The 14,729-nt window shown below is 40.0% G+C and overlaps 1 protein-coding gene across 1 annotated transcript in view; it reads right to left on the reverse strand.

Annotated features, from left to right (window-relative positions):
• The window catches only part of LOC145391609 (cytochrome P450 2L1-like), a 105,789-nt gene that overhangs the window by 44,578 nt on the left and 46,482 nt on the right, over nucleotides 1-14,729 (reverse strand). The window contains exon 4 of the mRNA XM_080266155.1: nucleotides 3,151-3,369. Within this exon, the coding sequence (XP_080122281.1) occupies nucleotides 3,151-3,369 (219 nt within the window). The remainder of the gene's footprint in view (nucleotides 1-3,150; nucleotides 3,370-14,729) is intronic.

The raw sequence follows: 14,729 nt of genomic DNA on the forward strand, positions 1-14,729 counted from the left end.
CAAAGGGGGATGGTCAGGAACTAGTCCTGAGGGCTGAAGAAACGGGAGCTCCAGCACTCCCTGTCATCAGCTTTCCATCCACCTCGAACACTGATAATCCGAAAATCCCAATAATCCGAATTTTTGAAGGCTGACAAAAAATCCAAAAGTAAAAAAATGAAAATTAAAAAATTCAAACTGGGCGCCAAATGCGCCGAAGTGCCAAATGGTGTGGTCATGGAAGTTTCATGGAAGGAAGCTTCTGTATACTTTGATAAACTGGTGTATTTTGTTGAACGAAATAATCATTACAATGGGGCTGAGGTGATCTATTTCTATATCTTACGAAACGAGTTTTACAAGAAACGTGCGCAGGCTGTCAGGCAGGCTGATATCCGTAACTGGCGGAAGTGCATGAGCAACCAGGCAGGTGAATCCACTGATGTTTTCGGGACAATTCGCCATCAAATCAATTCACCGTCACAACAATAACAATTTGCCGTCAAGACAATTCGCACCCTGGACGATTCCCCGTCATTATTATTGATTAATTGATACTTTAATAACTAATTTTCTGGGTGTTTATCAAAGTCTATGTTCTTTCAATAGCGTAGGCTTTGGATATCATTTATAAGTTGCACTTTTAGACAATAATTAACTTGTTTCTACCTCGCTGTAGTTGAGTGAATTGTATTCTAGCTTCACCCATAGCTGTCTTCATTAATTTCCATTGGTACTACAACATCTTGGATATATTTTAAAACGGCTTTGAACAGGTACAAATACTCAAGAACTAGTGTACTTGCTAAATAAACTGATATATTAATAAACGACGGGGAATTGTCTTGCGGGGAATCGTCCATATTTTGACGGCGAATTGTCTGACGGCGAATAGTGCTTTTACAATTCGTGCATATTATTATTATTAACCCTGGACTTACTCTCTCTAGTTGAATTTACCTGCTTACAACTGCTGTTTTCAACACTACGAATTACTGGTGAGTTAATCCATAACATCTCTTAATTTACCAAATACAGTTCATGTCTTCAGTAATACATTATTAGGGGAGAGGGTGGGAATATGAAACAGGATGGTAATATGAAACAGACATTATCTCAGATGAAAAGTGCTGCCATCCATTGGTAACCGAATTAAACATAATTATTAGTTTCCCCAGAGGCCACCAGAATGTTTTGGAATCAGTCACTCGAGGTGAGGAGCTCTGAGGGGATATTGTTCACTTTTCACTCAGTGAAACTTTTTTTTTAGGTAAGATTAAAAACTTATCCTATATAAATTGATATATAAGGACTATGATATATAGTGTGTTGATTAGTCATAAGATCACCTATTAAAATGGCATAGTTTTCTGGAAAAAATTTTTAGCCTAGAATTTCTGCTAATTCATTTTAAAAATGGTGTTGGGTGGCATTATGGAACAGCGTATTCCATATTACCACCATTCCTTTTATCTTGTTCAATATTACCACCATTCCTTTTATCTTATTCCATATTACCACCATTCCTTTTATCTTGTTCAATATTACCACCATTCCTTTTATCTTGTTCAATATTACCACCATTCCTTTTATCTCATTCCATATTACCACCATTCCTTTTATCTTGTTCCATATTACCACCATTCCTTCTTTTTTTTTCCCGAAAGTATCTGTTAAACAAGCCTACACAGAAAATAAGGAAGGAGGTGGAGGAAAGCGTGCGAAAAGTAATATAGAAACTTTATTTTCAAAAAGACAGAGATAAGGATGAAAGTTTATTTGAAGAAGAACAGAGAATTAGTCTGTCTTCTGGAAGTTCAAACTCGCTAGAAGAAATTGTGGGAGAAGCAAATCCTGGATGAGATGATGCTGACTGTCTTTTTTGCTCAGAAAAATTCACGAAGTCCAAATCAAGAGAACTAGGCTATGGGTTCAATGTGTAGTGTGCCAGGGTTGGGCCCATGTCTTGTGTAGTGGGTGTGAAAATGATATTTTCATTTGTGACTTCTGTTAAACATACATTTTCACTGTAAAATTATTATTTATGTATTCACAAAAAGAAATATTATTTTTTGTTATTTTCAATACTGTTTCATATTACCACCCCACTAGTTTCATATTACCACCCCATTTTCCAAGACCCACTCTTCTGGATGTTCTTGAATAAAAAGTTGTGGCATTTGAATACTTTAATTTTTCTCATTATAACTCTGAATGCATTATAAGTATAAAATTTGTCAATACTTCTGACGGGTATTGATGCAGTTTTTGCCTTACAATTGGTGTTTTCGCCTGAAACAAGAAAGTGGTCCATATTACCACCTTCTCCCCAAAATAAAAAAAAATCCGTGTGATACGTAATGTTAATATGTGCCATATTGTATTATGAATGAATGAAAAGTGATCCATTCGGTAAAATTTCAGTTTAAACATGAAATTAAGTGTCTAAGGGGTCCCACCCAAAAATCAGAAAAATCTGATAATCGGAATGATTCTCGGTCCACTGCCATTCGGATTAATGGACTTTTACTGTGATATATATATATATATATATATATATATATATATATATATATATATATATATATATATATATATTTCTTTTAACAGATATTAATGGATTAATGTTTAGATGGTTTGATATGATCTTTATTCTATTAAGTATTTTGTATCCTTTAGATATTTTTGGGCCTCCAGAACACAATTTGAAATATAAAGTTAAGATAGCACTGGGCAGGGACAACTTCCCGTGGTGGCACCGAATTTAACCAGGCAGCTCAGCTGTCCAGTTGCACAAATGACTCTCAGCTCCCTCTCAGACCCTCAAGAGGAGGATGGCAGGCTGCAGGAGAAAGCCACCCTTAGCCTTCAGTCCCCCTCGGCTCACGTTTGGATGAGCCTGAGGTTACAATGAACTATAAATGCTGTAACCTGCATACAGAGAAGACAATTAGGTACACTGTCCCATATTATCTCCTTCCAAGGGTAAGGGGCAATGGTTCAGATACCATGGTTCAACACAACTGCACATGACCAGTCACTCCCTTTGGTGGCACTGCATGAACGTTGTATGAAACCTCCCGACACATCTTTGGGACCAGGCACCTACGGCTACCACTCTGTAACATTCTAATCACTAGACCAGAAGTTTTTCTTACTAGTAACACTTACTTCCAACCATCTGCCAGATAACGTTGGAGACTGCGACAGAAAGGGCGTGAGGTATGGGTGCTGGTTTGCCTGCCTGTTTCTTCATCTCCTTCACCAGCCACTGGGCTTGTTCCTGCACCGCTCCCACCAATTTTGACTTGCCCATACCCAGGTCCCTCAACTGACGTAAGCTGAAACGCCGGTTGTTGTGCCAGCGTATGCCATTGGTGCTTGCCACTCCTGTATCACATGGAAAAATGTACTACAGCGCATTGTAGACATAAAAATGGAAATTAAGGGTGCCCTAATAAACATCAGGTTTAGCCTCCCAGGCCCAAATCTCATCTGCGGTAGACTGCTTCTAAAAAAAAAAAATAATAACTAAAAAAATAACAATAAAAACTGTTCCTCTCAAACGGAGTTGGGTAGGAGCAATATTGGAAAAATATGACATTATTGTCCACCCACACTGACCCACTCACCCGCGCACACACACACACACACACACACACACACACACACACACACACACACACAGTATATATATATATATATATATAGATATATATATATATATATATATATATATATATATATATATATATATATATATAGAGAGAGAGAGAGAGAGAGAGAGAGAGAGAGAGAGAGCGAGAGAGAGAGAGAGAGAGCAAGACGCCTTAATCCCATACGGGGTGGCCACAAACAAATCGCCTCCACGTCGCCCTGTCCCCCGCCATTTCACTGCCCTGCTCCCAGCTCACACACCCCTCTCTCATATACCTCTCCTCTCCATCCCTCCATCTCATCTTTGGCCTCCCCCTCCCCCTCTCCCCCTCCACCTCACTCACATACACTCTCCTCGTCATTCTCTCACTCTCCATCCTCCCCACATGGCCAAACCACCTTAATGTGTTTCTCCTAACGCTTCCTGTCACATCCACATCCACATCACAACGCTCCTTCACATCCTCATTTGTCAATCTGTCTCTCCATGTGACTCCGCATGCTCCTGTCAAATAACTCATATCTACAACTCTCACTCTTGACTTCTGTCCCTCCAACAACGTCCAAGCTTCACATTCATACGTTAGAGCTGGTATCATAATACTGTCATGTAGTAACTTTTTCATTTCCATGCTCACTTCCCTGTTTCTTATCACTGCTTTCAAGGATCCAGCAACCTCTCTTCCTTGATGTACCGAATCAAGCACTTCATCCTCCAAACTTCCATCCTTACTCATCACACTATGCAAGTACTTAAAGGTACTCACATTTTCCATTTCCTCCTCATCCAGCCTTACTGTACATTCACTGACTTCACTTCTATCGAACACCAGAACTTTACCCTTCCCTACATTCACCTGTAGATTCCGTTTCTTACACACTGTCCCAAACTCACCCACCAAGCCCTGCAGCTCCCCTTTGTATTCATTTAACAAGACAGTATCATCTGCAAACAACAGTACAGGGAGTTTCCAAACACTGCTCTCTCTCATTAGGGCCACGCCAACATCCACTGCCCTCCCTTGTACCTCTTTTATAATCCCATCCATGTGCAGATTGAACAACCATGGAGACATGACACATCCCTCTTTCAACCCAACCTTCAAACATAAAAAATCACTCAGTTCACTATCCACACGCACTGCAACCTTAGCACCCTCATACATACTCTTCACAGCATTCAACAACTTCCCATCTGCTCCATATATTCTTAATACTTCCCACAATCCTTGTCTATCCACCTTGTCATATGCTTTCTCCAAATCCATGGAGGTCCCATACAGCCTCTTTCTCTTCTATAGAAACTTTTCCACTGACGATCTAAAAATCAATATCTAATCTACACAACCTCTTCCCTTCCTAAAACCTCCCTGTTTTTCTCCAACTAATTCCTCTGTTATTTCTCTAACTCTGTCAACAAGTATCCAACAGTATACTTTTCCTATTACACTTAGAAGACAAATGCTCCTATGATTACCACACACTACTTGTTCCCCTTTCCCTTTGTACAAGGGAATAGTTATATCTGACTTCCAATCCTCCGGGACTCTACCTTCCTCCTCGGCTAATCTGCACATCTTCCACATCCATTCTACTACTATCTCTCCCCCATGCTTCAGCATTTCACCACACACTCCAGCAACTCATGGGGCTTTCCCCATTTTGACTTTCTTCATTGCTTCCACAACTTCCATCCTACTGATTTCTTCCTCTCTTCTCACATCCCTCCGTCTCCCAGCCATTCCCCAGCCACTTATACTCGCATTACTTTCATTCTCTATGTTCAACAATTTGTTAAAGTGTTCTCTCCATCTGCTCACTTTTTCTCCCTTCTCCACTAGTAATCTACCATTTTTATCTTTCACTCCCCTACTAACTTCATTGCATTACCTCTTTCCAAAACATTTTCTTACAGTCCCTCCACTTTACACTCAAATTCCTTCCAAATTCCTCATCCACTCTCTTCTTACTCTCTTACTAATCTTTTCACCTCTCTTTTCCTCTCTACATACAACTCTCTCTTCCGCCTCTCAACTTCTTCACGCCCCTATTTCTCATCCACTGATTATATGCTTTTTTCTTTTGTGCCACAGCCTGTCTCACCTTTTCATTCCACCATGCTGTTCCTTGCACCCCTCTTTCATTTTCTCTTCACCCCACACACCACCTGACATGCTGCACATTTCTCTCTCTCTCTCTCTCTCTCTCTCTCTCTCTCTCTCTCTCTCTATATATATATATATATATATATATATATATATATATATATATTATCTCTCCCCCATGCTTCAGCATTTTATCACACACTCCAGCAACTCATGGGGCTTTCCCCATTTTGACTTTCTTCATTGTTTCCACAACTTCCATCCTACTGATTTCTTCCTCTCTTCTCACCTCCGTTCTTCTCCCAGCCATTCCCCAGCCATTCCCCAGCCACTTATACTCGTATAACTTTCATTCACTATGTTCAACAGTTCCTGAAAGTGTTCACTTTTTCTCCTTTCTCTACTGGTAATCTACCATTTTTATCTTTCACTCCCCTACTAACTTCGTTGCCACCCTGTCTAACTCTCTTTACCTCTTTCCAAAAATTTTTCTTACAGTCCCTCCACTTTACACTCAAATTCCTTTTAAATTCGTCATCCACTCTCTTCTTACTCTCTTACTAATCTTATCACCTCTCCCTTCCTCTCTACATACAAATCTCTCTTCCGTCTCTTAACTTCTTCCACGCCCCTATTTCTCATCCATTCATTATATGCTTTCTTCTATTGTGTCACAGCCTGTCTCACCTCTTCATTCCACCATGCTGTTCCTTGCACCCCCTTTCGTTTTCTCTTCAGTCCACACATCATCTGAAATGCTGCACATATCTCTGTCTGTCTGTCTGTCTGTCTCTCTCTCTCTCTCTCTCTCTCTCTCTCTCTCTGTATAAGTTATATATATATATATATATATATATATATATATATATATATATATATATATATATATATAGTTGATCTCATCAGCAGCAGCAGCAGCAGCTATTACAAGTCCACTGCTGAACAAAGGCCTCCCCCAACCTTCTCCACGAATTCCTTGACTGAGTCAATCTTTGCCACGCTTTCCCAGCAAATTTCTCTATCTCATCTCTCCACCTCCTGTCTGGCCTTTTTCTGCTACGCTTACAATCTCTTGCTGTCCAGTCAGTCAACCTCTTGCTATATCAATTATCCCTTATACTTGCTACATGGCCTGCCCACCTCCATTTCTGTTCTTTTATAACTTCTGTAATAACCTGGACTTTAGTCTCCTCTTTCACTCAAGCTGATCATTTCCTGTCTCTTAAAGATATTCCCAACATTAACCTCTCCACTGCTCTCTGAGAAAGCATTAATTTATTTTCCGTCGATTTTGTCAGTTTCCAGGTCTCACAACCATATGTCATACCTGGAATTATACATTCGTTATGTACGTTTCGTATCATACAAACTGGCAAACTACTTTTCACAATGTTTCTATGTTTATCGAAAGCTTTCCATCCAATTGTAATTCGTCTTTTTATTTCGCTATCATGAGCTTTCATTAATTTTGATATCTGCCCGAAGTAATTGTACTCCTCGACTTCTTCAAGAATTTCTTCACTAATTCTGATGACGCTCTATGTTCAGGTCATTTAACATTTCTCTCAATGTCTTTGCTGTTTCTCAGATTAGGACAATGTCATCTGCAAATCTCAAATGGTTTAGTAGTACTCCATCTAAGTTCACTCCTTTGTTTTCGCAGTCTAGCTTTCTGAAAATTACATTCTAGGCATGCTGTAAATAATTTTGGTGAAACTGTATCTCCCTGACGCATGCCCTAGTCAATCTTAATTTTTTTCCGAGTCCATTTGTAATTTAACTGTAGCAGTTCCCTCTTTATATATGTTTTCGAGCAGTTTTACAATGTTCTCAACATTCCTTGTTCTCATAATGAATTTATAATTGCTATGTGCTCCACTGAGTCGAAAGCCTTTTCGTAATCAACAAAACCTAAGCACAGAGGTTTATTATATTCTGTAGTTTTCTCAATTAGCTGATTCATTGTGTGTAGATGATCAGTAGTCGAATACCCGCTTCGGAATCCTGGCTGTTCACGAGGTTGGTTTTCCTCCAAATTTATTGTTACTCTGTTCGTAAGAACTTTAGTGACGAGTTTGTAAATGACTGATAATAAGCTAATGGGTCGCTAGTTACTAAGATCTTTTGAGTCACCTTTTTTGTTAAAGGAAAATAAGTATTGCATTACACCATATTTTGGGAATTTTCTTCTTTTTGATACACTGAGTAAGCAAGTGAGCTAGCCTGTTTTGTACTTCTACTCCTGCATCCAACAGAAAATCTGCTATTATTCCATCTTCTCCCGGAGCCTTCCCTCGTTTGGTATTTTTAAGAGAAGTATTTACTTCGTCTGGTGTTACCTCAGGTATTTCACTTGTGTCAAGAGAAAAGTTAGCTATTGGTACTACTGTCCTTGATGCATACAGTCCTTTGTAAAATTCTTCAACTCTCTTCACTATCTTATCTCTGCATTTAATGACCTTACAGTTTTTGTCTTTCAGTGATGCATTCTGGTGCTTTTCTAGCGCCATTTTACGTCGGACCTGTTTCAAATTTTTTCTTTTTTTGATGGTTTCTTTGATCTGATCCATGTTTCTCTTTCTTTTTTCTTCTCTTTTTTTTCATGTTAATAAGCTTATTTAATTCCGGTCGTTCTATTTCATCTTTCCTTGTTTTTACTTTCATTTCCTTTTTTTTTTTTTTTTTTTCATAAGCTCGAGTGTCTTTTCTGAATACTTTATGGCTTTGGTTGTATTAGGTTTTCCTACTACCTGCGCTGATTCTCTTAGCACTTTTGTTAGTCTGTCATTCAGCTCATCAATGTCACATTCAGCATTACTGAGAGCCTGAAATCTGTTCCTTATTTCCAACTGAAAGGCTGCTTTGTTTTCTTTTACTTTTATTGGGCACATCTTTTTATCTTTAATCATCTTTCTTTCACTTCTGAAATGGAATCTGGCTGTGCAACCCACCATTCAATTGTCACTTCCTACGTTTACTTTGTTGATAACTTGACAATTGTGATCGTGTTGTTCTTATTTGCTATAATGAAGTCGATATCATGCTTTGTTTCTCCATTTGGGCTTATTCAGGCCCACTTGCTCCCTGTTCTTTTGTGAAAGAATGTGTTCATTATTTTCATGTTATACATTTCAGCAAAATTTACCAACTTTTCTCCTCTTTCATTCCTTTCTCCCACTCCAAATTTTCCCAGATATGCTTCTCCATTTTTTAATTTCGCACTCTTTGCATTGAAGTCTGTCATGAGTACAGTACATGTGGTCTTTTCTTGTTCCATAATCTGAGAGATGTCGTCATTGAATGTTTCTATTTCTTCATCTGAGGTTTGAAATCTATCTATCTATCTATATACATATATCTATCTATCTATCTATCTATCTATCTATATATATATATATATATATATATATATATATATATATATATATATATATATATATAGTATATCATCATCATCATCATCAGCCGTTGAGGTCCACTGCAGGACCGGCCAATCCCTACCGAAGCAGGGACGATACAAGTCAATGTATCTCTACCCAGTGGCTTAGGTTGTGTGGTAGAGACTGTATGTAGGGTGAGAAGTGCTTGTAAGTGTAACTGTAGTGTTGTAGTAGCTTTGGATGTGTGTGTAGTCTGTGAACCAAGTGTAATCGGCCCGCCTTAAGCCGACTGGGTGCAAGCATACTAGTATGCGACACTGGTTCAACCACAGCACCCCTTATGTCCGCCAAAGTAGTAAGTGGCTTGGAGAACGATTCCCAAAGTTTTTACAACTCTGGCGGGAGCCGAACCCTCGTCCACCAGCGTGCGAAACGCACACTCTACCACTGTACCACAGAGGCCAGTGCCGGACTCAGGGGTGGGCCCACGGGGCCTGGGCCCTGGGCCTCCCACCGGAAGGGGCCTCCCACCAAACGCTGGGGAACTTGACATGTGGTATTTTTCATTACCAAAACAGGGCCGATTTGGTAAAGAAAATTTCGTCAGATAATGAATAAGCATGATTTGGTATTGGATTTGGAGATGGTAATGAACTTGATTGGATGATGTACTCAATTAATTTGTTAGCTTTTAGAACATGAATATACAGAACATATGCCATTAATTTTCAAATGAATAATTTTTTCCCATATACATGTACAGTACCTATATTGGCAAGGGGTAAATACATGAATAATCTTTCTTTAAGAAATTTGGTAATGACACTGATCATGCCCTGGCTCTGAACAGTGGTGTGTCACAGCTTCATTCAGTCTGTTCTATTCGAAATCAGGGTGTTTATTTTAATTCAAAGCTAAAATACATGGAACATATTAATCAAGTTGTCAGAGGGTGCAACTTGCATATCAGAAATCTGTACTCTGTGAGAAAATTCTTAAATAGACGTTGCCTCGCAACACTGGTCCATGCAGTGGTCTTGTGTTGATTATTGTACTTCACTGTGGATTGGCCTTCTAAATAATATACTAACAAAAGCTCATTCTGTGTTGAACAGGGCAGCACGGCCTATCTTTGATCTCCCCCGAGAACCTCGACTAGCCTACACCGTTCCTAATTGAGCTGCATTGGTTACCAGTAAAGGCTAGAATTGAATTTAAACCGTGTCTTATTACATTCAAGGTTTTTAAGATTGGTGAACCGAAGTATCTTGCTGAATTGCTAAAACTCCCATCGGCACGCCCGGGTGTGATGATACATGGTGAAGATGGTGCCTTGTGTCTTGAGCCTGGAGCCATTCACCAGTCATCTTTCTCTGATCGTTCTTTTCTGTATAGAGCCCCTAGATTATATAACAGATTCCCATTGTCCATGAGACAACTCTTTTCTGCTGAATCCTTCTAGAGAGAGCTGAAAGCCTTTTCTTTCAAAATGCTGTGACCTGGAGAAAGGCACTATGACGGATGATTATAGGGTTTAATTATTGCCACTTTCATATTTTTTATTTTTTTACTGATGAAGTATTTATTGTATATGAGAGATATCACAATTCTTGTAATTGTAAAAATAATGTATATGTCTGTCGAGCGCTTGTGAATTCCCTATGGAAGAACTGACGCTTTTGAGAGGAAAAAAATATATATTATTATTATTATTATTATTAATAATATTATTATTAATGAAAAACTGAATCTGGGAATGAAAATTGAAGAATTTGGTTAAATACCCATGTTCAAATCTGCCAGCCCTTGAGCCGGTGCCAGCTGCCAACAAGTGTTCATATTTGATCACTTGTCAGTGTCAGAGGATTTCATTCATGTCATCGATCAGTTCATCCATCTATCTATATACCTAAGCTGCTTCCCCCAAGGAAAGAGAGGTAGCCGAGACAGAACGACACACTCCCCATTTACTCATCCATTCAAACACATTCATTCGCATCTTAGCCCCAGAGGGGAGAAGGGACAGATCCTCACCGCACCACACCGCACAAGGGTCAACTGCACAATGCAGTCAGTGACACCCGCAGCAGGGCCCGACAGCAGAGCTGGTTTACCCCTGCCACATCATAATAGACCCATCCCCTTACCCTCACCTGACCTGACTAGCTGATCAGACCAAATGCGGGAGAATATCCCCTCAGGGCTGTGTCATCATTTATTCATTCACAATTTCTCTCCATTTATTTCTGTCACGCACAACCACTCTTCCTTGCTCAACAGACATCCCTCTCGCATCCAGCGCTCTCTTCACACTGTCCATCCATCCTATTCGTGGTCTACCTCTCAGCCTTACACCTCTCACATCAGATCTAGTTATCTTTTTCACCAATCGCTCATTATCTATTCTCTCCATATGCCCAAACCATCGCAACACCCTCTGCTTAACTCTGCCAGCCATCTCCCAAACAACTCCAGTTCTCCTTCATACTTCAGCATTTCGCACTCGATCCATACGCGTCACTCCATACATACTCCTCAGACACCTCATCTCCATCACATTCAAACTTTTCCTCTCTGCTACACCCATATTCCATGTTTCAGCCCCACATAACGCAGTCGGTACCACAACACCCTCATACAGCCTTCTCTTTACATCCATTCTAAGCGAACGACATCTAAACACTTTTTTCATTCCTCCCAGCATCTTACCAACTTCTTTCATTCTAAACTTCACTTCTGAATCTATTCTTCCATCCACAGCAACATGTGACCCTAAATATTTAAAACACTCTACCTCCTCAAGCAACTCACCATTCAGAACTATATTCATCCTCCTACCATCTACCAACCTCGTACACTTCATAGCTTCTCTCAACCAACGGCTGCATGCGTATGAACTGATGTCAGGTCGCTTTGGCTGCTTAGGACGACTGACAAAGCTATCCGCTGAATAGCTGTCTAGAGCAGCTAAGATATTACTGGATGTCTATCCCAACGATCTGGAGACTTCATTTCCTGAAGAGCTCATCCAGTTTGCTGCTTTTGCAAATATTATGCTGACGAAGAGCCAAACGACATTAGCGCTGTGCTATTTCTCTACAAACTTACCCACGATAATCATGTGCTAGATACTTTCCCCAATGTGGAGGTAGCCCTGAGAATGTACCTGGTTGTAATGGTGAGCAGCTGCAGTGCTGAGCGTTTTTTTTTTTTTTTTTTTTTTTTTTTTTTTTTTTTAGCTGAAATTGATTGAGAATCGCCTACGAACAAACAGGACACAGGAGTGACTTGTGAATTTGACAGTCATGAGCACCGACTCGGACATCCTACGCTCATTGGATTTTGACAATTTAATAAGAGAATTTTCCATTAGAAAATTGCGGAAAGCACCTGGGCTAGACCAGATTTCTAGATCATTCAAGTGTTGAGTGGTGAGTGCACGATTGAGTTGTTTGTTTGTTTGTTTGTTTTTTCTCTCTTTAAGATTATTCTGTTTTGTGTGATATGCCAGGAAGTGTTCAGTGCATTTCAGGGCTGCTCTTTTTTTTTCTTTTTTTTTTTTTCAGGGCTAATTAATGTGGAGACTTTTCAGAAAGTATCGTTTTTACCTGATCTTTAATGACATCAGTTTCTAAATACAGTATCATAGGTCCTCGGGAACGAGTTGTATCGTGCGAAGGAGCATATCGTTGCAACAACGTGAGGCTTAAAAATGAATTTTCATTTAGCACCATGCTAATTTGATGCTTGAGATGGGTCCCCCACCAAAACGGGTCCCAGGCCTCCCACATCCCAAATCCGGCACTGACAGAGGCTCCATATACAGTATATGTATTTATATATATATATATATATATATATATATATATATATATATATATATATATATATATATATATATATATTCACTCATCTGATCCTGTGTTGCCCAGTGAGGAGCGTAGGAGCCCGCAGCTAGACAAGTTGGTCCTGACATTTAAGATGAGAGTGACTAGCCTGACTCATCGCTAAGTAGCATCACGTGAGCAATAAATCTCAACCACCCCTTGTATATAAACTTACACAGGCTCAATCTGATTGGAGTGCCTTCATTACCAACTAAATCACCAGGCGTCATATTTATATGGTTACCACCCAGCATTGTAAATGGTTTCCTGGTGTACAGAAAACCATTTGGCTTGTCACTAAGTGTAGAGTCACCCATAGGCAGATGGAAGACGAAAGAATGAAGGAAAGAGAGAGGAAGGAGTGTAGAATCATCAGTAAGCAGAAGACAGAGGAATGAATGAAAGAATGGAAAGACAGAAGAGGGAGTGTAGAGACACCGCAGGTAGAAGGAAGAGGAAAGAACGAAGTAAAGAATGACAGGAGGGAAAGGAAGGAAAGAAGGAAGGAAATGAGGAATGGGCAGTCACTTGACAGCATCACTACATCGAGTGATTGGATGGTGAGCGCCCCCACCTACAATATATATATATATATATATATATATATATATATATATATATATATATATATATATATATATATATATATATATATATATATATATATAGCCCGACGCTCTAATCCCGCAAAGGGTGGCCGCAGACAAAACACCTCCAAGTCGCTCTGTCCCCCACCATTTGATTGCCCTCCCCCCAAACTCACTCCCCCCCTCCCTCATATACCTCTCAACTCCATCCCTCCATCTCATCCTCGGTCTCCCCCTCCCTCTCCCTCCCTCCACTTCACCTACATACACCCTCTTAGTCAGTCTTTCATTTTCCATTCTCTGCACATGTCCAAACCACCTCAGTGAATTTCTCCTAATTCTCTCAATTACATCCACATCCACCCCAAAACGTTCTTTCACTTCATTCGTCAACCTGTCCCTCCATGTCACTCCACATGCTCCTCTCAGGTAACTCATTTCCACTGCTCTCACTCTTGACTTGTTCCCCTCTAGCAAGGTCCACGCCTCACTTCCATACGTCAGGGTAAGGATCACAATACTATCATGCAGTGACTTCTTTACTTCCATACTCACCTCCCTATTTCTCATCACTGCTTTCAGTGAACCAACAACCTTCCTCCCCTGCTGTACCCTTTCAAGTACTGCATCCCCAAAACTTCCATCCTCACTCATCACACTACCCAAATACTTGAATGCACTTACATTCTCCATATCCTCACCATCCAACCTTCCTGTGCATTCTGTGACTTCATTCCTCTCGAACACCATAACTTTACTCTTGTTCACATTAACTTTCAGATTCCTCTTCTTACACACTGTCCCAAATTCATTCACCAAACTTTGCAATTCCCACTCATCTTCACTCAACAATACTGTATTATCACCAAACAGCAACACCGGAATCTTCCACACCTCACCCTCATTCATTAGAGCCACCCCCACATCCACTGCCCTACCTTGCACCTCATTTACAACCCCATCTTTGAATATATTAAACAACCATGGAGACATAACACATCCCAGTTTCAGTCCCACATTTAGGTCAAAGAACTCATTTAGCTCACCATCCACCCGCACCGTAGCCCTAACTCCCTCGTACATACTCTTCACAGCATTCAACAAGTTCCGATCCACTCCATATATTCTTAAAAC

This window comes from Coenobita brevimanus, chromosome 2 (assembly GCF_032717465.1).
Source record: "Coenobita brevimanus isolate Jiangsu-jjx chromosome 2, ASM3271746v2, whole genome shotgun sequence".
NCBI lineage: Eukaryota > Metazoa > Arthropoda > Malacostraca > Decapoda > Coenobitidae > Coenobita > Coenobita brevimanus.